The sequence below is a fragment of the Notolepis coatsorum genome, assembly GCF_963971535.1.
Source record: "Notolepis coatsorum genome assembly, chromosome: 1".
In the NCBI taxonomy this organism is placed as follows: Eukaryota; Metazoa; Chordata; class Actinopteri; order Aulopiformes; family Paralepididae; genus Notolepis; species Notolepis coatsorum.
This window is the reverse complement of record NC_140165.1, coordinates 236349721-236374178: the sequence shown is the minus strand read 5'-3', so window position 1 is coordinate 236374178 and position 24458 is coordinate 236349721. Positions and strand designations below refer to the sequence as shown.

General features: G+C 45.2%; 1 protein-coding gene and 1 long non-coding RNA gene across 2 annotated transcripts; one reads left to right on the top strand and one right to left on the bottom strand.

The window, feature by feature from the left end:
* Nucleotides 1–9142: 9142 nt before the first annotated feature.
* Nucleotides 9143–22935, top strand: blvrb (biliverdin reductase B). The gene is made up of 5 exons (XM_084315046.1): nucleotides 9143–9326; nucleotides 15840–16001; nucleotides 19751–19840; nucleotides 20598–20729; nucleotides 21419–22935. The coding sequence occupies exons 1-5, from the start codon at nucleotides 9242–9244 to the stop codon at nucleotides 21574–21576; spliced, it is 627 nt and encodes a 208-aa protein (XP_084171172.1). The 5' UTR covers nucleotides 9143–9241; the 3' UTR covers nucleotides 21577–22935.
* On the bottom strand, nucleotides 21849–23542 carry LOC311229051. The gene is made up of 2 exons (XR_014619725.1): nucleotides 22976–23542; nucleotides 21849–22942 (listed from the first exon to the last, which is right to left on the bottom strand). It is a non-coding gene; the product is annotated as an uncharacterized lncRNA (long non-coding RNA).
* Between the last annotated feature and the right edge of the window lie 916 nt (nucleotides 23543–24458).

Genomic DNA, 24458 nt, shown 5'->3' with positions numbered 1-24458 from the left:
AGTCCCTAGTCCTCTATCCCTAGCTCTCCTAGTCCCTAGTCCTCTTTCCCTAGTTCTCCTAGTCCCTAGTCCTCTATCCCTAGCTCTCCTAGTCCCTAGTCCTCTCTCCCTAGTTCTCCTAGTCCCTAGTCCTCTATCCCTAGCTCTCCTAGTCCCAAGTCCTCTCTCCCTAGTTCTCCTTGTCCCTTGTTTACCTAGTCTCTAGTTCCTCTGTCCCAAGGCGTTCCCTTAACCTTCCCTTAGTGTTCCCTTTTCCTGCCCGCCTCTTAAAGGCACCCTTCCTTCCCCTCATATTATATTCCTGTATTTGTGATTCTCCCTTAAAGGGACAGTGCCCTTTTCCCTGTTTTCCCTGTGTTTCAATAAATATCTGTTTCTTGGCAAACCACCATACCTGTCTTGTGTTGTGCGATTGGGGTCGGTTACAAACCATAACAGTACGACCCCAAGAAGTCTACGACCCCAGCCAGCACAGACTGTGTATGTTGAGTTTGCCTTTTTTTTCTTGTCCCCTCTAGCTCCCCTGTTAGCCCTGTTAGCTTCCCTGTTAGCCCAGTTTAGCTTCCTTGTTAGTCCTGTTTAGCTCCCTTGTTAGCCTGTTTCTCCCCTGTTTGGCCCAGTTAGCTCCCCTGTTTGCTTCCCGTTTTGCCCTGTTTGACCCCCCTGTAGCTAGCCATGCCCTGGCGGCTAGCCAATCCCTCAGCAGAGCCCCTGTCTGCTAGTCTTGCCCCGGCTGCTAGCACAGCCTCTATGTTTATGCAGCCCTTGCTGCTGGCATGGGCCCTGTAGCTAGCCTTGCCCTGGCAGCAACCTTCCCTCTGCTAGCCCTTTCCCGGTGCTACCATGGTTACCCCTTTGCTACCCTGCTTGCCCCTCAGTTCCTCTTGACCAGTTTGCTCTAGACCAGTTCTCTAGACCCAGTTTCTCTAGACCCAGTTCCTCTAGACCAGTTCCTCTAGACCAGTTCCCCCAGTTACCCCTCGGCGACCCTGTTTCTTTTGCTAGCCCCACTCTTGTGGTGGCTTCCCCTGCTGGCTTGGCCAGTACCTCTTGTTTTGCCCCCTGCCACTCTGTCTGTATTTGTTTTGGGTCGCCGGGTGGCTCCCGTTGGAGGGGGGGATACTGTGAGGTTTTGCCCGCTGCTCACTACCTTTTCTCTGTTTCTTTAAGCCTATACTGTTTATTTCCCTTCTATACTGTTTATTTTCCCTTCTCACTCACTCTCTCTAGCCCCCACCCTCTCGTTCCTTACCCTTAGTGGCCACACCTGTTCGATATTCTATTATCTCTCGCACCTGTGGTGGCAGGCTAATTAGTCCCCCTGTGGGCTTTAAATACCAGGGCGCTTCCCCTCGTTTTGGCGTGGGGTCGTGTTGTATACTTGCCGAGTCATATTCTCTAAACATCTAGACTCTTTCGGGAGATCCTCTGTCTGCCTATGCTGTTCCATTCTCCGGCGTCGAGATGTTTGCTCCAGCCTTCGCCAGCTGTCGCCGTTGCCTGTGGGGGAGACTGGTCTGCGCTCCCTGTACTTCCACGGGAGGCACCCCAGCGTTCCACTGCAGACCCCCGCGCAGCTGTTCGTCCTGACGCACATCCAGACCAGCGCAGACGCTCTCCAGTCCTCAGCGCGCAACGCGCATCTTCCAAGGACGCTCGAGCTTGGCACGCTCTCCAGACCAGCGCGCAACGCGCATCTTCCAAGAACCCTCGAGCTTGGCACGCTCTCCAGACCAGCGCGCAACGCGCATCTTCCAAGGACGCTCGAGCTTGGCACGCTCTCCAGACCAGCGCGCAACGCGCATCTTCCAAGAACCCTCGAGCTTGGCACGCTCTCCAGACCAGCGCGCAACGCGCATCTTCCAAGGACGCTCAAGCTTGGCACGCTCTCCAGACCAGCGCGCAACGCGCATCTTCCAAGAACCCTCGAGCTTGGCACGCTCTCCAGACCAGCGCGCAACGCGCATCTTCTAGACCTTCGTGCTTGGCACACTCCTCCTCGCAGACGCACCCCGACGCGTCTCTCGGTTCCGGTGCGCACTCAAGCAGTGGCGCACCACTCTGTTCCTCGGCTCCGACAGTCGGCTACCCGGTGACGACACCTTCGCCACCGCCGCCTGTTCCAGCACCACTCTGTCCTCGGCTCCGACAGTCGGCTAACCGGTGACGACACCTTCGCCACCGCCGCCTGTTCCAGCACCACTCTGTCCTCGGCTCGGACTGCCGGCTCCCCGGTGGCGATACCCTCGCCACCGCCATCGCCACCGCCGCCTGTTCCAGCACCACTCTGTCCTCGGCTCGGACAGCCAGCCACCCGGTGGCGATGCCCTCGCCCCGTTGCTGTCCCCTTACCATTACGCATACGCTGGGTGAGTTTTGATTGTGATGTCACTCTCCCAGCGTATTGCCTCTGTTTTTGGTTCTCACTTAGAATAGTATTTTTGGACTTTACATCTCCCCCTGTGTGTTTGTCACACGAAGATATTATTACTTTGTTCACTTTGTTATTTGGACTGTTCTGCACCTGCTCTGTTTTTCCCCTTGTGCATTAACTATCTCCTCTGTCCTGCAGAGCGGCCCAGATGATTTCCACCAGTCCTCCCAGTTCCTCCCTGTTTCCCCAGCCCGCCTCCGCGGGCCTCAGTCCCCTCAGTCCCTAGTCCTCTCTCCCTAGTTCTCCTAGTCCCTAGTCCTCTATCCCTAGCTCTCCTAGTCCCTAGTCCTCTTTCCCTAGTTCTCCTAGTCCCTAGTCCTCTATCCCTAGCTCTCCTAGTCCCTAGTCCTCTTTCCCTAGTTCTCCTAGTCCCTAGTCCTCTATCCCTAGCTCTCCTAGTCCCTAGTCCTCTCTCCCTAGTTCTCCTAGTCCCTAGTCCTCTATCCCTAGCTCTCCTAGTCCCAAGTCCTCTCTCCCTAGTTCTCCTTGTCCCTTGTTTACCTAGTCTCTAGTTCCTCTGTCCCAAGGCGTTCCCTTAACCTTCCCTTAGTGTTCCCTTTTCCTGCCCGCCTCTTAAAGGCACCCTTCCTTCCCCTCATATTATATTCCTGTATTTGTGATTCTCCCTTAAAGGGACAGTGCCCTTTTCCCTGTTTTCCCTGTGTTTCAATAAATATCTGTTTCTTGGCAAACCACCATACCTGTCTTGTGTTGTGCGATTGGGGTCGGTTACAAACCATAACAGATGGATGGATGGATGGATGGATAGATGGATAGATGGATAGATGGATAGATGGATAGATGGATAGATAGATAGATAGATAGATAGATAGATAGATAGATAGATAGATAGATAGATAGATAGATAGATAGATAGATAGATAGATAGATAGATAGATAGATAGATAGATAGATAGATAGATAGTCCTTCCCTCCTGAGACCAAATAACACACCAGGGTAGCACCAGCATGGTCGTTAGCAGCACTGTTGCCTCACAGCAACAGGGTCCTGGGTGCCTGTACGTTAATGCCAAGCAAGCAGTGCAAAAATGCTTCCGCATTCGTCACCGCACGCTAGTGCGGTAAAGCGCCCTTCTTTTCAGACAAATGCTACCGTGCGTGCACCGGCGGCGGCGTGCTCGCTCAGGTGCGTGCGTGCGCCGGCGTGCTCGCGCGAGGTGCCCGCGCATGCGACACGAGCGGAGCTCAATATATATAAGTCACCGCCCCTTATTCAGTATCCAACAAATAGCTCAATTGGCAAGGACACATGGCTGTGGATCCTATGGCTTGTTTGCTGGCGAGTTCGAATCCCATCGAAAATATTTTTTAACGTGATTTTTTTTAACGTGTATTCTTTCGCCGATTAAGGTTAGGCATTGTTTCGGAGTTGGTTAAGGTTCGAACGGTTAAGTTTAGGCGCTGTTAAGGAGCTGGTTAAGGTTAGAGTTTGTCAAAGAGAATGGCAATATAATTTCTATGGTTAAGGTTAGGCATGGTTAAGGTTAAGGTTAAGGTTAGGCATTGTTTCGGAGTTGGTTAAGGTTAGAACGGTTAAGTTTAGGCGTTGTTAAGGAGCTGGTTAAGGTTAGAGTTTGTCAAAGAGAATGGCAATAGACAGCCTATTTCCGCGAAAATGAAAGGCGCATTACTGCATGCCACTACGGTAAATTTTTGCACTGCTTGCTTGGCATAAAGCTACACGCGTCCTGGGTTGCATGCTACTGTATAGGTACATAGTCCTGCCACTGCCCTTGACCAAGGTACTGGCATTACAGCTGGAGTTGGTCCCCGGGCGCCGCACTGTGTGGCTGCCACTGCTCCTAAAATAGTTAGGGTGGGTCAAATGCAGAGGACGAATAAAAGTATGACTTCATTGAACAGGTCCACACACCTGGTGACTATCAAACAGGTCCACACCTGGTGACTATCAAACAGGTCCACACCTGGTGACTATCAAACAGGTCCACACCTGGTGACTATCAAACAGGTCCACACCTGGTGACTATCAAACAGGTCCACACCTGGTGACTATCAAACAGGTCCACACCTGGTGACTATCAAACAGGTCCACACCTGGAGTGGTGACTCTCAAACAGGTCCACACCTGGTGACTCTCAAACAGGTCCACATCAAACAGGTCCACACCTGGTGACTATCAAACAGGTCCACACCTGGAGTGGTGACTCTCAAACAGGTCCACACCAGGTGACTATCAAACAGGTCCACATCAAACAGGTCCACACCTGGTGACTATCAAACAGGTCCACACCTGGAGTGGTGACTCTCAAACAGGTCCACACCTGGTGACTCTCAAACAGGTCCACATCAAACAGGTCCACACCAGGTGACTATCAAACAGGTCCATATCAAACAGGTCCACACCAGGTGACTATCAAACAGGTCCATATCAAACAGGTCCACACCAGGTGACTATCAAACAAGTCCATATCAAACAGGTCCACACCAGGTGACTATCAAACAAGTCACACACTATCAAAAGTGACTGTGCTCTTTATGACTCCAGTCAATGATGTTCCCACTGTTGTTCCGAGAATAAAGCAGATCACAGACTGACAAGCGGAAGTCTATTTCTCTCTGTGTCGAAGAGGGAAAGAGAGAGGACAGGAGGAGGGGGAGAGAGAGAGAGAGAGAGAGAGAGAGATGAGAGAGAGAGAGAGAGAGAGAGAGAGAGATGAGAGAGAAGAGAGAGAGAGAGAGAGAGAGAGAGAGAGGAGAGAGAGATGAAGAGATGGAGAGAGAGAGAGAGGAGAGAGAGAGAGAGAGATGGAGAGAGAGAGAGATCTACCTGCAGATAGACAGCTGCCAGTGGTGATCAGTCACAGTCAGTGGCAGCAGCTCAGTGTCGCTGTCTCTCCCCAAGGCTCAATAGGGACCAGTCCCTCCACTTCCTACCCTCCTACACACCACACATGCGCGCGCACACACACACACACACACACACACACACACACGGTCACACGCACATTTTTTGTATTAAATATCACACATATCACAAATACCATACATCAACACATTTGGAAGGCATTCACAATGCCCTCTAGACAATGAGGCATTGAGGACAACAGTATGGGAAATAATAGGCTATAGAGATGCTGTCCAAGCCAAGGCACGTATATCTTCTCTCGAGCCTATATAGTCCACTTGCTCGGGAAAACACCAGAAATGCCTATTGACCAAACGTTCTAACATCTTGGGGGGGATATTGATCGGTTTCAGGGAATCCGACTCAGGGAGGTCTTATCGCTGCTACAGAGTGCCAACAAGCCGTCAGGTACCACGGACAGCGCTAGAGGTAGCGGCGTGACGTCACGCCGCACGCACGCAACTACTCGAGTCACTTCCAGGCGCTCGCTCCACTTCAGCGAAATTAAAACATCTGTGAGCAACTATGGCATCCGTAGTCCAGGCAACGCCCAGTATAGTCCCGGTCCAGGGATATACAAGCATCTCGCAATATATAGCTCACTGAAAATATCAACAACTATACTGCAGATAGCCATGTTGAAGCCAGCACGGTTATTACATGACATCCAAGTCAAGGTGGTAATAAGTGTTTTGTATTGTACGTATATAGTCAATCTACATGGTCGACGCAGATGCGTGTGCGCGCTATAAACTATATAACCGGAGGGAGCCGAGCGCAATATACGCTATGGGGAATAGAGGATGCGTTTTACCTGCTTTCTGTCTGCTATATGTGCGCCCTGCTAACCTCAGAATGACACACTGCTCCCTCTCCTCCTCTCGCTCTTGTATCCTCCGTGGCCTGCTTAGTGTATATTATATCGCCCCCCTGCACCAATACAACCCATCCCCGCTGCGCTGCTTCTCCTCTCACTGACCAAACAACCAGGGAAGTAACGTATGATGGAGATACATGTCACAACAAGTATATAGGCTAAATGGTCAAATAGTTGATTCTCGTGGCAATTAATTCCACCGCAGCTGTGATCAAATATAAGCGCCGGGATAAGGTGTATAAGAAGCCATCTGCACAGCAGGCAAGTTGTGCTGCTGTTGTCTGCTGTTGTTGTCATCATCAATAGGCCCATATGGCTCGGCAGGGGGTGAAGAACATAATAACAGAACCTGCTGCACTTCAAGCATTATAGCTCTGATCTATAGGGTTCTGCTCGGAGCTATTGGAGCGTATAGCGTGTGGCTAATTTACTTGGAAGCGTATAACATGTCCAGGTATATGATGACAGGACAACTGGGCCTCCTCTCTCTGCCCCGTCTCTTATTTGGTATTCGCCCTCACTGCACAAATGGTGCCAAGTTTGGCATAAGCGAGTCCCAAGAGGACCAACCCAAGCCATAGCCTATCATCATCGCTTTGCCAGGCATTGGGAAACATATCAAATACGGCCCCGAAATCACTGCGGTACCCTGCACCCAAATCATGCAGGCCGGCGTCCCTGCAACCCCCAGACGCAAAAAAGGCACCTCGCATGCACACACCGAATAATGACAAGCGAATCAGCATCGGACATTAATAAATACACAAACATATCGTTTCAGATGGGGCTTACCTTCAACCTCAGTATCAATTGTTGGTTGGTTTGATCCACCTAACAGACGTCGTTTGTTTCAATCGATGAGGAAGAGCGCGTTACTGTGGACCAGCGCGCAGTGAACACGGGCGCTCCGCTTTTATTCCTTCGGTCGCATCTCTGAGGAGCCGAAGGATCTTCAATTAGTCCTCCTCCTCACACTGTGTCGAAGACTAATAATAATGACGACAACAGTTGCAGTATTATTATGTAAAGTTTATGATGATCTGGCGGCGCCTTGGAAGGTGTTGTAGCGGCAACCGGCCTTGAGATGCTCTTGTTGTAAAAAAGAACCCAAGCCGGTGGATAATATCCTCCCGTCCACCTGACACAACCTCGCTCCCTCTCCCTCTCCTCTCGTGATACTGCCGGGAGAACTCAGCATCAGTGCTGCGGAGAGAGAGAGAGAGAGAGGGGGAGAGAGAGAGAGAGAGAGAGAGAGAGGAGAGAGAGAGAGAGAGAGAGAGAGAGAGAGAGAGGGAGAGGAGAGAGAGAGAGGGGGGAGAGAGAGGGAGAGGGAGAGAGGGGGAGAGGAGAGGGAGAGAGAGAGAGGGGAGAGGAGAGGGAGAGAGAGAGAGAGAGGGAGAGAGAGAGGGGGGGGGGAGAGGAGAGAGAGAGAGGGGGGGTGGAGAGAGAGAGAGAGAGAGAGAGAGAGAGAGAGAGAGAGAGAGAGAGAGAGAGAGAGAGAGGGGATAGAGGAAAGAGAGGGGGGGAGAGAGGAGAGAGAGAGAGGGGGGAGAGGAGGCAGTTGCTGGCAATAAAATAATGTTAGCCTATTAGGTGTAGCTTAAATCTAATAAATAAATCTATCTTATGCAGGAAATTATATGGCAGGACTTAGTGAAAACTGAAAAGGTGACTAATGCTCCATTAGGAAGTGGTCTTCTTTAGTTAGAATGGCCTATAAGCTAACTTGCGGGTGAACACAAATGTAAGTGGACTGGAGACTTGAGTTTGTTTTGGAAGTGGTGCTCTGGGGAGATATAGGCCACACACACACAGACACACACACACACACACACACATACACACACACAACCACACACACACACACACACTAACTTAATTAATATCCAGGAGCAGTCTCGTACGTCCATCAATGCCACCAATATTGAACGAAGCATCTTGTTTAAATAAACCAATGAATATAAATCTACAAATGCATTGGTCTCATCATTGTACATGTTCTCGTCATTTGAATAGGCGTGACGTTTGACACAGCCTATAACAGAAGCCTTAAATTGGATCTCACCAGTCACCACCACAGTATCTAACCATTCATATTCCATTACATCATCTTCGCAGACGACTTTGTAGTTAAAACAACACGTGCTTTTCCACAATGAGCAGCGTGTTTACGGCATTGCGCCATATTGATGAGGAAATTAATGATGACACGCTGTGAGAATAGGCTACTATGAATTAGGTCTAGACCACCGCAACACTTCCGGTATTTTGAGCTCATGGGAGAGAGCGAGGGGGGGTTGGGGGGAAGGGAGCGTGTGAATGAATGTTGATTGGAGCCTTGACGAGCTACAACAACCACCTATTCATTCACGAGCTCCATGTAAACGCGGAAGTGCAGTTGTCTCCCCTCGCTTTGCAGCGTTATTCTTTTCCGTAGCCGCATTTTGCGGAGACGCTCTCTGATTGGCCACTGACTGACGCTCTCTGATTGGCCACTGACATGTGCGCCCAATCGCGTGACGAGCTGTGTCTTTGCCCATTTCCGGGTCTAACAGCCTGCAAACTACCTAACGCCTAGTTTATCACTGGTTAAGCTTAGGCGACTGCGACTCTTTCGAAGTTGGTTAAGGTTAGAGTTTGGAATCAGGGCTGGCGTTATATCGCCCTGCTCTAAGACAAACTCTAACCTTAACCAACTTTGAAAGAGTGCCTAAGCTTAACCGGTGTAGAAACAGGCGTCACACGATTGGGTGCACATGTCACATGAAGTGGCCAAACAGAGAGCGTCTCCGCAAAATGTAACGCGGAAGTGCAGTGGTCTCCCCTCGCTTTGCATGGCTCCTCCTCCTATCAACGCGCTACGGACGGCTCTGCGGAAGCGAGTCACAGTTTACTTACCTAAAAGGGGCGTTCCTTCAAACGTCAGGCGCGGAGAGTCTCATTATTTAAGAGCCGGTAACCTTTGCCGTTATTACGCTGTAGTTGACGACCTGCCAAGTGTTTAGCTGTCACTTTGTTTCAGAGAGAGAGCGGTGTTTTCATTATGTCTGACTCGATAACGAATGTTGCGATATTTGGAGCCACGGGGATGACCGGGCTGGTGACCGTCCCGCAGGCAGTGGCTGCAGGTAAGAAGAACTGAACAGAGAAAGTCAAATAGAAGAGAACACCACTTGACAGCAGAATAACACGCTGAACCAAAACAGAAGAGAACATTTCACAATAACATGCATAGTTCACCTGAGGATAGGCTATATCGGCAGCGATGGGATGGCATAGCTTGTTGTACCATTATATTATGTAATAAAACCATCATAACGGTAGTAGGACTGGGTTACATGCCAAATTGCCCAGACTCTAGCCTGCTATACAAACTCCAATGATTAATTTAAAAGCCCCAGTCTTTTTGTGTGACGACATAATGTGGGGTATATATTGACATGCCTTGACGAAAAGAAAAAGTAACCTTCTTATTGTCTTTTGTGTACCTTGCCACTATGTACTATGTTACTATCCTTATACTACTACCCACCATGCTAATTGTCTATACTACTATGCACTCAGAGTGTAACACTCAAGTTCAACACTATTTGATGAACAATACCACTGACCCTTGTTGTTTTGGATGAAAGCGTCAGCTAAATTACAAAATGTAAATGTACATTTTATTTAAATGGAAAAATAAGAGTTGTAGGACTTTGTTAACCCATGTAAATCTGAATATAGGTATGTATTACTCCAATGTTTACAAACATCAGGCTACCAACTTACAAACCAACTTCCAACGGACAAAAAGTACAGCAAATGGAAGGAAAAAAAGAAAAAAAACGATTCACCTGTTGTCTAGTGTTAGAATGAAAAACATAGGGCGGGATCCACAAAGAATGGATTGCACGGTGCTAATTGCACCCTTACTTACAATTCATTATGAATTGAAAATGGGGAACCCGGATGTAAACAAGACGAAAGTATTTCTCTGGTCTGCATCCCCTTAACAATTGTGTTTTGTATTGAGCCATACTGTATTGTACCCATTCTGCAATCTGTTAATAAAAATGTCAATCAATCAATCAATCAATCAATCAATCAATCAATCAATCAATCAATCAATCACCTGCGCAACCCATGGGACCCATCGAGGCTGGGTTAGATCCTTACAGAACCATGTTTTCTGCTAAATAGAATCACTTTAGAACCCAAGTCCCAAGGGTTGGACATGGCAGAATAACAAACAACATTTCTCTTTCCTGAAATCCGTTTTAATGGACTGACTCACACATTACACAATTCACCTTCACCAAATTGTGCCGGCAGCACAGAACACATCTTTCGATTCATCAGCAGTTTTGTTTCTGTGACCTATGGTCATGGGGCAGAAATTGCCAAGTCATGTCAGATGTTACAGCGCCTTGTGCTGAGTCATGGTTAGCCGTACCAAAGATATACCCACTGTTAGGAGAAAGTTGCTCACTATCTTTCTGACACAGAGTGGGTGGACTCCTTTCACATTGGCCTACTTCTCAAGCTGCTTCATTACATTTTGAGTTTGGACAGGACAGAAATTGACATCAGCTGAATTTTAACATCACCACCATTATAGACCACACCACATACAACTAACAATACTTTGGAATAATGTTACATAATGATTACATTCTTAGTTGACTAAAAGTCATAGGACGTTGTTGACTAATCGATTAATGAATTGATTTAATCAACTAAAATACATAAAAGAAACTGCTAAGTTGGTAAAACCATAACAACAAATTAGTTCACTACGGGGGGCCAACCTGTAGGTAAAATCATTACCATGACATCTGAAATTGGCAGTGGGACAGTTACTTTACTGTGGAATTAGAATGTGTCTGAATGGTATGCTGTAAAACAGAATGGACATCATATAATGTAAAAATGAGGCAGTGGAGATTAGAGTCAAATTACTGTCATTGCAGAATTGTAAAGGGTACAACGTGCAACAAAATGAAGTTGGCATCTAGGTTGGCATGCAAAAGGAGCAGTAAAGGGCATATATACAGTATAACATGTGTATATATGGAGTAAATGTGCTAAGATAATGTACAAGTATGAATACACTATGATAATAAACCACTCTAGCAGGTGGTTTAAGTAATATGAATAAGTATAAGAAACATCTTTCTTTCACCAAAGTACAAACAGAGAATTAAAAGTACTCCCGTAGTCTCGCGAGAGGTGCAGAAATGGGATCTGACGTCAGAGGAGACGATCCGGTCAGTGTTTCACTACACAGACTGGAATGTGTTCCGCGACACAGATAACATTAATGTCTACACGGAGACAGTGCTGGACTATGTTTGTACTAGGGTGAAAGAAACAATCCCCACTACCAAAATGAAAGTTTACCCAAATCAAAAACCCTGGGTAGACAAATCCGTCCGTGAAGCTCTGAGAGAGCGCACCAAAGCATACAACGACGGCCTAGTGGCAGGCAACATGAATGACCACAAGGTGGCGCGATACAACGTAAGGAGGACAGTGTCAGAGGCCAAACGACGCTACAGGGATAAAATTGAACTCCAGTTTGAACAAGCTGACTCTAGAGCTATGTGGCAGGGGCTCAAAACGATGACAGACTACAAAGGCGCCTCCCTCAAACTGAACAGTGACATCTCCTTAGCAAATGACCTCAATACCTTCTATGCGAGGTTTGATGCTGGTAATAACAACACCAGCTCACAAGCCTCTGCAATGGGGGGGGGGGGGGGTCGGCTGCTGATGGAGGCGCAGTGTTCAGGGTAACAGAGCATGAGGTGAGGCGGACCTTTAAAAAAGTGAATATCAGGAAGGCAGCAGGTCCGGACGGCATCCCCGGCCGCATCCTAAAAGTCTGTGCCGACCAACTGGCATATTTAACCTGTCCTTAGAACAGGCTGTCATCCCCACCTGCCTGAAGAAGTCCACTATTATCCCTGTACCCAAAAAATCCAAGCCTGCTTGCCTCAACGACTACCGCCCTGTAGCTCTCACCTCCATAGCCATGAAGTGCTTTGAGAAGCTAGTAAAGGGCTACATCTGCTCCTCCCTCCCCATCAACATGGACCCCCTGCAATTTGCATACCGCCCCAACAGGTCCACGGAGGACGCCATATCCCATGTGCTGCACACAGCAGCATCACACCTGGACAAGAGGCAGGGGAACTATGTGAGAATGCTATTCATCGACTACAGCTCGGCATTCAATACCATAGTCCCCTCCATACTCATAGCCAAGCTCAGGGACCTGGGCTTGGGCTATGACCTCTGCCAGTGGGTCTTGGACTTCCTGACTGGCAGACCCCAGGTGGTGAGAGCAGGCAACTGCACCTCCTCATCCATCACCCTCAACATAGGGGCCCCCCAGGGCTGTGTTCTGAGTCCCCTCCTCTACTCCCTGTACACACACGACTGTGTGGCTCAGCGGAGTAGCAATACAATCATCAAATTTGCTGACGACACAGTGGTGGTGGGCCTGATCTCTGCCAACGACGAGAGGGCCTACCTGGAAGAGGTCAAGGTCCTGGCGGGATGGTGCCAGGAAAACAGCCTCTCCCTGAATGTCAGCAAAACAAAGGAGATGATTGTGGACTTCAGGAGGTCGGGGGTCAAGGACTACAGCCCCCTCAGCATCGACGGGGCACCGGTTGAGAGAGTCAACAGCTTTAAGTACCTCGGAGCCTACATATCCGAGGACTTGACATGGACCACACACATTGACAGTGTTGTGAAGAAGGCACGACAACGCCTCTACTTCCTCAGGCGCCTAAGGAAGTTCCAAGTCAGCCAGAAGATCCTTAAGAACTTCTACTCATGTACAATAGAGAGCATCTTGACCGGCAACATCACCTCCTGGTTTGGGAATAGCACTGCACAAGACCGAAGCAGACTACAAAGAGTGACACGTTCAGCCGAACGCACAATTGGAGGGGGGCTCCCCACCCTCCAGAACATTTACTACAAGCGTTGCAAGGGCAAGGCTAAGAGAATCATTAAAGACTCCAGTCACCCGAACAACTGCCTCTTTGAACTGCTGCGGTCAGGCAAGCGATACCGGAGTCTCAAGGCGAGCACAGAAAGACTCAGAAGAAGCTTCTATCCCCAGGCCATCAGGCTGCTAAACGAACAATGAATGAACACTACACAACAACAACCACCAAACGCACATAGCACACACATCCACACGCACACACTCACTTTAAACAAACACACTGTAGCACCCACTCCACACACTTTATAGCACACACCCACTTTAAACAAACACACTGTAGCACCCACTCCCCACACTTTATATTTATGGATGAAGGATTGCACTACAACTCGTACACCTTACTGTAAATTGTACCTAAAATTGTACCTCATCCCATTTCTGCTTTGCACTAGATAGTACTGTACATTAGTACACTGCATAGTATTGTGTATTGTATATTATATGGTAACTCAGAACATTGTACATATGTCTATACCAAACACTGTGACCTCATTTTTCTTCTTCTAAATTCATGCTATATTATGTTATTATGTTATTTGATACTATCTTGTCTAGCACAGTCTCTGGAGCGTAACAGAAAGAAGCATTTTGTATGAAAGTATTCTGTACTTCTGTATGACAACTATTAAAGAACTTGAACTATAGACATATACAGATATAGATATATGAGTATGCAGTGAGTGTGTACAGTGCTATTATACATTGTTATTATACAGTGTTATATGAATAAACTATAGGTTGGATATAGGTAGTATAATGAAGGTAGGTATGAGTACAGAGTAAGACAGATGTAGGCAGTAGATAAGTATGGAATTTAGTATAGGGTTCAGAGTTAGAGTATAGAGTTCAGAGTTAGAGTATGGAGTTCAGAGTTAGAGTATGGAGTTCAGAGTTAGAGTAACTATAGAGTATAGAGTTAGAGTATAGAGTTCAGAGTTAGAGTATGGAGTTCAGAGTTAAGAGTTCAGAGTTAGAGCATGGAGTTCAGAGTACTGCTAAATCCACAAAGAATGGATTGCACGGAGCAAGTTGCACCCTTACTTACAATTCATTATGAAATGAAAATGGGGGACCCTGATGTAAACAAGGCGAAAGTCTTTCTCTGGTCTGCATCCCCTTAACAATTGTGTGTATTGAGCTGTACTGTATTGTACCCATTCTGCAATCTGCTAATAAAATTTTCATTCAATCAATCAATCTGCATGGTGATTGATTGAATGAACATTTTATTAACAGATTGCAGAATGGGTACAATACAGTACAGCTCAATACACACAATTGTTAAGGGGATGCAGACCAGAGAAAGACTTTCGCCTTGTTTACATCAGGGTCCCCCATTTTCATTTCATAATGAATTGTAAGTAAGGGTGCAACTTGCTCCGTGCAATCCATTCTTTGTGGATTTAGTGTGTGACCACTACACAACCTCCACCCCTATCACATTTTACATTTAGTCATTTAGCTGATGGTTTTTATCCAAAGTGACTTCAGCATGGTACAACTCTGGCAGCTAAGGGTCATTGTAAAGGCCATATGAGTGTTTTGGTTATTAATATTATTATTATTTTGGTTAGAATAGTGTCTTATTTATGTTTGAACACTAGAGGGCTCACCGCCTCCATTATAGCCCCTCTTCTATAAATAGCCTAGCTACTGTAATCCCATGCACCTGTGATGAGGATAAATTTTTCTACCTGTCTCACCGTTCGGAACCGACCATGGAGCAATTGACAACTGTTCTGATTTAACCCTTCATTCACCATCATTCACCTTTGGACAACAATAAACCCTGTAAACAGCAGCAACTTGGGACATTCCATATTTACATCACAAACTTTGGGACTGAGTAGATAATTAATTGCGGGTGCATCGTGGACGCTTGTCGATTCATTGGGGAGCGACAAGCGGCCACTACAAAGTAGAAAAATTCCTCATGGAAGAAGGACGTGTGCTGAGTGAGTACAAAGCTGGAAAAACTCCTCACGAAAGAAGGACATGTGTGAGAATTCCCTCATGAAACATGATAAAAAGGATGTGAGTATAAGTATAGGACAATTTTCCTCACAAAAGAAAGCGAGGTAATGCATTCTGATAAACTGGATTAAGGATAAGCCTCCATCTATACAAATGTGGTATAGAGAGATCTTCGGTGTGCTACCCCATGAAAGCATGCAATGCATAGAGGCAACAACGCTTCCTTTCAGGTGGTGTGGGCCCCACTATTAGACTATATTCCTGCTGAAATTTCTCTGATCCTTCTAAAGGCCCAATGCCCCATTGTATGGACAGACCTAGGATAGAAAAAATAAATAAATGTATGTCTACATGTGAATGGGCTCGAGGCAAGTGCAATACTGTACAGTGCCTGTCTTGGTTTGCGTTCCTTTTTGCTTGTATTTCTTTTTGTTTTGTTTTTGCTTGCTTATGGTGTGGATGATGGCATAGATGAACTGGAGGAATCCCCCCCCCCCCCTGTCCCAATGTGTGTTTTTGTAATGTAAGTAACTGTACGTAAAAAAAAAAAAAAAAAATTATGTTATAGGACCATCCCTGCAAACCACGTACTTGTTCTACCATCTCTTGTGTGTATATGACAACGACAATGATTATGGACCATCACCTGTTCTCTCACACGCAGGCTACAACGTGACCGTGTTGGTGAGGGACCCAGCGAGGCTGCCAGCTGACCACAAGGCCTCCAGGGTGGTGGTGGGAGATGTGACGAATAAAGACGACGTGAAGAAGACGATGGAGGGACAGGACGCAGTCATCATTGTGCTGGGCACCAGGAGTGATCTCAGTAAGTACTATACAGTACATGCATGTACACACACACACGCGCCCACAGACACACACGCACGCACGCACACACACACACACACACACACACACACACACACACACACACACACACACACACACACACACAGACGAATAGAGAAGTAACCAGAAGAGTATAACATTTTGTAACACTGCTCTATACCTTCCACCAGGGGTCGCCAGAGACATTTAAGGTCTGCACCAAGCCTGTGTGAATTACAGTATTATTGATAATAAGTAACCTGATTAAGGACGGACACACACTACAGTAATTTAACCAGATTCAGCTCAAAGTAGGTCATCATACAAGGAAGATAAGGAACAGAAATTAGATTTGGAAGGACCTACTTTTATCACAAGATTTCTTGAATCAAATGAGCGGCAAATTCGGTGCTTCACAAAAAACAAAAGCTAGTTTTTTGTGGAGCACCTAATTTGGTGCTCAATTGATTCAAGAAATCTTGAGATAAAAGTACAACCTAAGTATAACACCACCCAAAGTATAACACCACCCAAAGTATAACACCACCCTAAGTAGAACACCACCCTAAGTACAACACCACCCTAAGTACAACACCACCCTAAGTATAACACCACCCTAAGTATAACACCACCCTAAGTAGAACACCACCCTAAGTATAACACCACCCAAAGTATAACACCACCCTAAGTACAACACCACCCTAAGTAGAACACCACCCTAAGTATAACACCACCCTAAGTACAACACCACCCTAAGTATAACACCACCCTAAGTACAACACCACCCTAAGTATAACACCACCCTAAGTAGAACACCACCCTAAGTACAACACCACCCTAAGTATAACACCACCCTAAGTATAACACCACCCTAAGTAGAACACCACCCTAAGTATAACACCACCCAAAGTATAACACCACCCTAAGTACAACACCACCCTAAGTAGAACACCACCCTAAGTATAACACCACCCTAAGTACAACACCACCCTAAGTATAACACCACCCTAAGTACAACACCACCCTAAGTAGAACACCACCCTAAGTACAACACCACCCTAAGTACAACACCACCCTAAGTATAACACCACCCAAAGTACAACACCACCCTAAGTATAACACCACCCTAAGTATAACACCACCCTAAGTATAACACCACCCTAAGTATAACACCACCCAAAGTACAACACCACCCTAAGTAGAACACCACCCTAAGTAGAACACCACCCAGAGTATAACACCACCCTAAGTATAACACCACCCTAAGTAGAACACCACCATAAGTAGAACACCACCCAGAGTATAACACCACCCTAAGTACAACACCACCCTAAGTAGAACACCACCCAGAGTATAACACCACCCTAAGTAGAACACCACCCAGAGTATAACACCACCCTAAGTATAACACCACCCTAAGTAGAACACCACCCAGGGTATAACACCACCCTAAGTACAACACCACCCAAAGTATAACACCACCCTAAGTACAACACCACCCAGAGTATAACACCACCCTAAGTACAACACCACCCTAAGTATAACACCACCCTAAGTACAACACCACCCAAAGTATAACACCACCCTAAGTACAACACCACCCTAAGTATAACACCACCCTAAGTACAACACCACCCAGAGTATAACACCACCCTAAGTACAACACCACCCTAAGTATAACACCACCCTAAGTACAACACCACCCTAAGTAGAACACCACCCAGAGTATAACACCACCCTAAGTATAACACCACCCTAAGTAGAACACCACCCTAAGTATAACACCACCCTAAGTACAACACCACCCTAAGTACAACACCACCCAAAGTATAACACCACCCTAAGTACAACACCACCCTAAGTATAACACCACCCTAAGTACAACACCACCCTAAGTAGAACACCACCCAGAGTATAACACCACCCTAAGTATAACACCACCCTAAGTAGAACACCACCCAGAGTATAACACCACCCTAAGTACAACACCACCCAAAGTATAACACCACCCTAAGTACAACACCACCCAGAGTATAACACCACCCTAAGTACAACACCACCCTAAGTATAACACCACCCTAAGTACAACACCACCCAAAGTATAACACCACCCTAAGTACAACACCACCCTAAGTATAACACCACCCTAAGTACAACACCACCCTAAGTAGAACACCACCCAGAGTATAACACCACCCTAAGTAGAACACCACCCTAAGTAGAACACCACCCAGAGTATAACACCACCCTAAGTACAACACCACCCTAAGTATAACACCACCCAAAGTATAACACCACCCTAAGTACAACACCACCCTAAGTATAACACCACCCTAAGTACAACACCACCCTAAGTAGAACACCACCCAGAGTATAACACCACCCTAAGTATAACACCACCCTAAGTACAACACCACCCTAAGTACAACACCACCCTAAGTACAACACCACCCTAAGTATAACACCACCCAGAGTATAACACCACTCTAAGTATAACACCACCCTAAGTATAACACCACCCTAAGTAGAACACCACCCTAAGTAGAACACCACCCAGAGTATAACACCACCCTAAGTATAACACCACCCTAAGTAGAACACCACCCTAAGTATAACACCATCCTAAGTAGAACACCACCCTAAGTACAACACCACCCAGAGTAGAACACCACCCTAAGTAGAACACCACCCAGAGTATAACACCACCCTAAGTAGAACACCACCCTAAGTATAACACCATCCTAAGTAGAACACCACCCTAAGTATAACACCACCCTAAGTACAACACCACCCTAAGTATAACACCACCCTAAGTACAACACCACCCTAAGTATAACACCACCCTAAGTACAACACCACCCTAAGTATAACACCACCCTAAGTATAACACCATCCTAAGTAGAACACCACCCTAAGTACAACACCACCCAGAGTAGAACACCACCCTAAGTAGAACACCACCTAGAGTATAACACCACCCTAAGTAGAACACCACCCTAAGTATAACACCACCCTAAGTATAACACCACCCTAAGTACAACACCACCCTAAGTATAACACCACCCTAAGTACAACACCACCCTAAGTATAACACCACCCTAAGTACAACACCACGCTAAGTAGAACACCACCCAGAGTATAACACCACCCTAAGTATAACACCACCCTAAGTATAACACCACCCAAAGTATAACACCACCCTAAGTATAACACCACCCAAAGTATAACACCACCCTAAGTATAACACCACCCTAAGTATAACACCACCCAAAGTATAACACCACCCTAAGTATAACACCACCCTAAGTATAACACCACCCTAAGTACAACACCACCCTAAGTACAACACCACCCTAAGTATAACACCACCCAGAGTATAACACCACCCTAAGTATAACACCACCCTAAGTATAACACCACCCTAAGTACAACACCACCCTAAGTACAACACCACCCTAATTTGAACACCACCCTAAGTATAACACCACCCTAAGTAGAACACCACCCAGAGTATAACACCACCCTAAGTACAACACCACCCTAAGTATAACACCACCCTAAGTATAACACCACCCTAAGTACAACACCACCCTAAGTATAACACCACCCTAAGTAGAACACCACCCTAAGTATAACACCACCCTAAGTACAACACCACCCTAAGTATAACACCACCCTAAGTAGAACACCACCCTAAGTAGAACACCACCCTAAGTACAACACCACCCTAATTTCTTTTTCCGTCAGGCCCCACCACCATGATGTCTGACGGCACCAGGAACATTATAGAGGTCATGAAGAGTCGTGGGGTCCGCAAGGTGGTTGGCTGCATGTCAGGTAAGGGTCACACAGCAAGCGGAGACATAAGGACAGGTGCTGGACTGTTCATAGATAACACCTTATACTGCGTTCTGCCATTGTGTATTAAACTATGTACAACACCAATTTTCTGCCATCGACTAAAACACACCTCAATATCTGAAATAAAAATGTTAATCAATGACTTTGATTACTATAATGTACTTTACTACTACCTACTATGCTAATATACTACTATGCACTCAGAGTGTAGCACTCAAGTTCCAACACTGTTTGCCTAACAATACCACTGGCCCAATGCCGCCCAAGGTGTACCCTTCCTGCTGACTCGTCGTACAGAACTTGCAAGTCGCTTTGGATAAAAGCGTCAGCTAAATGACACAATTTAAATGTAAATCTCAACCCTATGTTCATCAAGTACTCAATTGATTCTATGGAGTTGAAACATTTCACATAGTTAAAAAATGAATGGAAGCATTGAAATCAGCATGCAGCATTCATATTTTTTCTTCTTTTTCAAGCAGTGTGTATCCAGTATTCTGTAATACAAGCATCTTGTTAGGCAGTTATTAAATGCTGCTTTGACTCAACCACAGTCAATGATGTCTGGTAACGAAGACCATTTAAATTTTAAACTATATGTCTCCACCTCTCTTCATCCTTCTTTCTCTCTGGTCGCCTCCTTCCATTCTCTCCTCCACCCCTTATTTGTCCTGTCCCCTTATCTCCTTCCCTTTCCTCTTTTGTCCTGTCCCCCCCCCCCCTCTTTCTTCAGCCTTCCTGCTGTGGGACCGGTCGAAGGTCCCGCCCCGTCTCCTTCCTCTGACGGAGGACCATGACAGGATGCACACGGTCCTGAAGGAGTCGGGATTGGACTACGTGGCTGTCATGCCTCCTCACATCGCTGGTCAGTAGGAAGTGCACAACTACAGTTATGGTTCATCAGCATGTAAATGAAGAATGACACATACATACATACACACGGGGTGCAACAGTGGCCCAGGAGGTAGAGCAGTCGTCTGGTAGTCAGAAGGTTCCCGGTTTGATTCCTGCTCCTCCCGGGCAGCGTGTTGAAGTGTCCTTGAGCAAGACACTTAACCCATAATTGCTCCCGAATTGGCACCTTGCATGGTTGCTTCCACCATCGGTGTGTGAATGTGTGAGTGAATGGGTGAATGTGCGGAACTAAAATTGTAAAGCACTTTGGATAAAAGTGCCATATAAATGCACCATTTACAATTTGTTTTACCACATTTTCTCTCTATCTCTCTCCCCCTCGCAATAAAATTCAAAGTTATATTGAATTTGTGCTTTATTGGCAAGCTTATCATACAACATAAATAGTATCCTAAATGGAAGTTACAATGGCACTGATCTTAAGAAGTTTAATTAAACTAATTCTTCACAGTGTCATAGATGCAACGTGTATTTCCTGTATGCCACCACTAGGGGCAGAGCGGCAAACCGTGAATGAGTGAGTGAGTTACAGAGTTACTGTAAAAGAAAAAGGATACAAAGTGGAACATTTCTCTCCTTTTCTCTCTCTCTTTTTTTCTCTCTCTTTTTCATACTAATGCTCATTCTCTCCATCTCTAGACAACCATCCTCTGACAGAGAAGTACCAGGTGACAGAGAACATGGTCAAAGGAAGAGCCGTCTCTAAGTTGGACCTGGCACACTTCTTCGTCAAGTGTCTGTCCACCTCGGAGTGGGACGGCAAGACAGTGGGAGTGTTTGGAGAGTACAGCAGCTGAATGCAGACAGACTCCTACTGCTCTCTGGGGGCTCAGGGATCTCTGTTAGTATAGGGCTTGGTGATATAGTTTATAAAAAAAACATGATAATCAGACAGAATCAAAGTCTTAATTCAAATTGACAAACTTCGTCAGAGGAAAGCAAACAGTTGTGATTGGAGGATCAAGAAAAGAGGGCAAGGTTTGAGATAGGTCAATTATTTTCATCGTATTGCACTACATGTTTATGGGAAGTGTGATATCAAAGAAAACAGTATAGTTTTCACTTGATACTGTGAAATGTTTCACAGAGATCAATTCGTAAGAAATGTATTTACTTTTTTTTGTTGATTTGATGTATCACAATTCAAAATATTAGAAAAAAAGGACACAACAACACTGAACAATTGACAATAAACAATAAATATTGATATATTTTTATTACCCATAGCCCTAGTTAATACCTAGCCACAACATCGTCCCTGTTTGTTTGCAGCTAGCTAGGATGCTGTTGTGGCTTGTGAATACACTTGATTCCTTGCATCATTCCTGGCTTTGTCAAAACTCCACCAGGTTTTGACTTGACTAATGGAGGGAAGAAGTCTATTTAGATTTACAGTATTAGACCGCTTCATCATCTTCATCTTCTAGTATCTCATTCAAGTCCCATTTTTTCTCTGTGCTACTGTTTTTAATCATGGAGCTTCAGCAGATTTTTGTCATATTGGCATGAAATGAACTGTTTGAATGTACAGTACCAAATATTTACTGCTGTATTTCAATTATACCACAATGAATGTGTCTGGTTACCTTGCTGGTAGTTAGACTAAATTCAAATTAGCATAGCGATTGTAGTTGTTAAAGGTGCTGTAAGGGGTATTTATTTTGTTAAAATAACATTTACATTTAGTCATTTAGCTGACGCTTTTATCCAAAGCGACTTACAAGTTCTGTATGACAAGTCATCAGGAAGGGCACAACTTCAACAAAATAAGTGTTAAATAGCTCTGACAGCCATCACTGATATAGAGTGCCTGGTCAGTAATATGGGTCTCCCAGTCCTAGAGCTCCCAGAGCTATTATATTAACATGTAGACCACTTATTTTAACAAACAAAATAATATCACTTACAGGCAGCTCCTTTTAATTAGTTTATTTAGCTATTTTGACATGTAGTTAACTATTAGAACTACAAACTATTTCATGTCTATAAAAGGAAGGAACAAGAACTTTGAGATAAGACATTCTACTCTGACAACTATAAGACCATAATTGTTCTGATCAAGTTGGTAAATGATCTAAAAAGTTCACTTAAAGGAAAACTCCAACATTTTGGGAAATTAGCTTATTTAACATCTTCCCTGGAGTTAGACAAGAAGATACATACCTTTTTTGTCTCTGTGCACAAGAAGATACATACCTTTTTTGTCTCTGTGCGTGCATTTAGCTTTGGGAACAGTCGCTCCGTTAGCCTAGCTTAGCTTCATCACTGGAAGTGGGAGAGGACAGGAGCCTGACGTTCCCTACAGGGTCTTACAGTCACCAAATACACTCCAAATACAACTCCAAAACGTTCCTGTAAACATGTTGTGACCTGTGTATTCACCACGTGGAGAAATAAAAAATAATTGAATTAGACAATTACGTTTTATAAGCAAATATACTCTGAACTATTTTTTGCCTAACCACTCGAGTCTCTGGGTGCAGTCAGTGGTTTCAACGTGAAGCCGTGTTTGTTGATATTCTCATTCCTTCAAAGGATCCGAACCGATTGAAGTTTATGGATACCATGACTTAAGATCCTCTTACCTTGACGATTAAAAGCCTCCCCAATTTAGAAAACAGTAATCCAATGGCTGGTATTGATAATATAATACTAACTACTGCACGCTCGGAGCTAACTGGAGCTAACACAGAACAGGATGGTAAAGCAAATATAATGACTTCCTTTCTGGGGTTTTCAAAATAAAAGTGCGACGTTTATAGCAGCGGAAAACGTTTATTTTGTACATTATCTAACGTTAACACGAACCTAAACTAACTTTAGGTTAGATGTAACGTTAGTTTAGGTTTGTGTTAACGTTAGATAATGTACAAAATAAACGTTTTCCGCTGCTATAAACGTCGCACTTTTATTTTGAAAACCCCAGAAAGGAAGTCATTATATTTGCTTTACCATCCTGTCTAACTCCAGGGAAGATGTTAAAGGGGAACTATTTTACTATTTCTTTCACTATTTTTTAATTCATTGTTTTGTATTTCTAATCAAGTCCTCAAAAACAGCATTTTTCTACCTGAAGATCTTAAGCTGTTTTGAGGCTGGGCTCCTAAACCACTGTGTGGCCGTCAAGGCATCTGGGACATTAACATGCAGCAGTGTCTATCTGACATCACAAATCAGCACATTTTCAGATGACTCAGTTCAGTGAGGGTGAATATTGTGAGAGGAGAATTGGAAGAATGCGCCAATATGAGAATTAGAGACATAGATCATATTAATATAAGTCCACATAGCTAGGAAACAATGCTAAACACTGAAAAGGCCATTTATAAGATAGTTCCCCTTTAAATAAGCCAATTTCCCAAAATGTTGGAGTTTTCCTTTAAAGTTCCCAGATAGGGTTATTTGTTGTTGACACAAAATGTAGTGGTATATTACGCAGTAATTTGACTGTACCTTATTATAATTTGGTATAACATTTCATATGTGGATTTTATCATTGTTTACAAAGCAGTTTGAACTATCTTTTCTAGGTAGCTTTAGTTAGCCAAACTATATTTCTGTTGAGGGTAGCTATGCTGTATTTCAACTCCTTCCAGTGTGAAGTAATTAGTAGCTTGGAAAACTATGCTTTCACAGTAGCCTCCCCAACACTGCTGTTTATGACAACAAACAATGAATA

Coding starts and splice junctions, on each gene's coding strand:
- blvrb (XM_084315046.1), top strand. CDS start 9,242: ATGTCTGACTCGATAACGAATGTTGCGATATTTGGAGCCACGGGGATG. Junction 9,327..15,839: donor CCCGCAGGCAGTGGCTGCAG/GTAAGAAGAACT, acceptor TCTCACACGCAG/GCTACAACGTGACCGTGTTG. Junction 19,841..20,597: donor GGTGGTTGGCTGCATGTCAG/GTAAGGGTCACA, acceptor CTCTTTCTTCAG/CCTTCCTGCTGTGGGACCGG.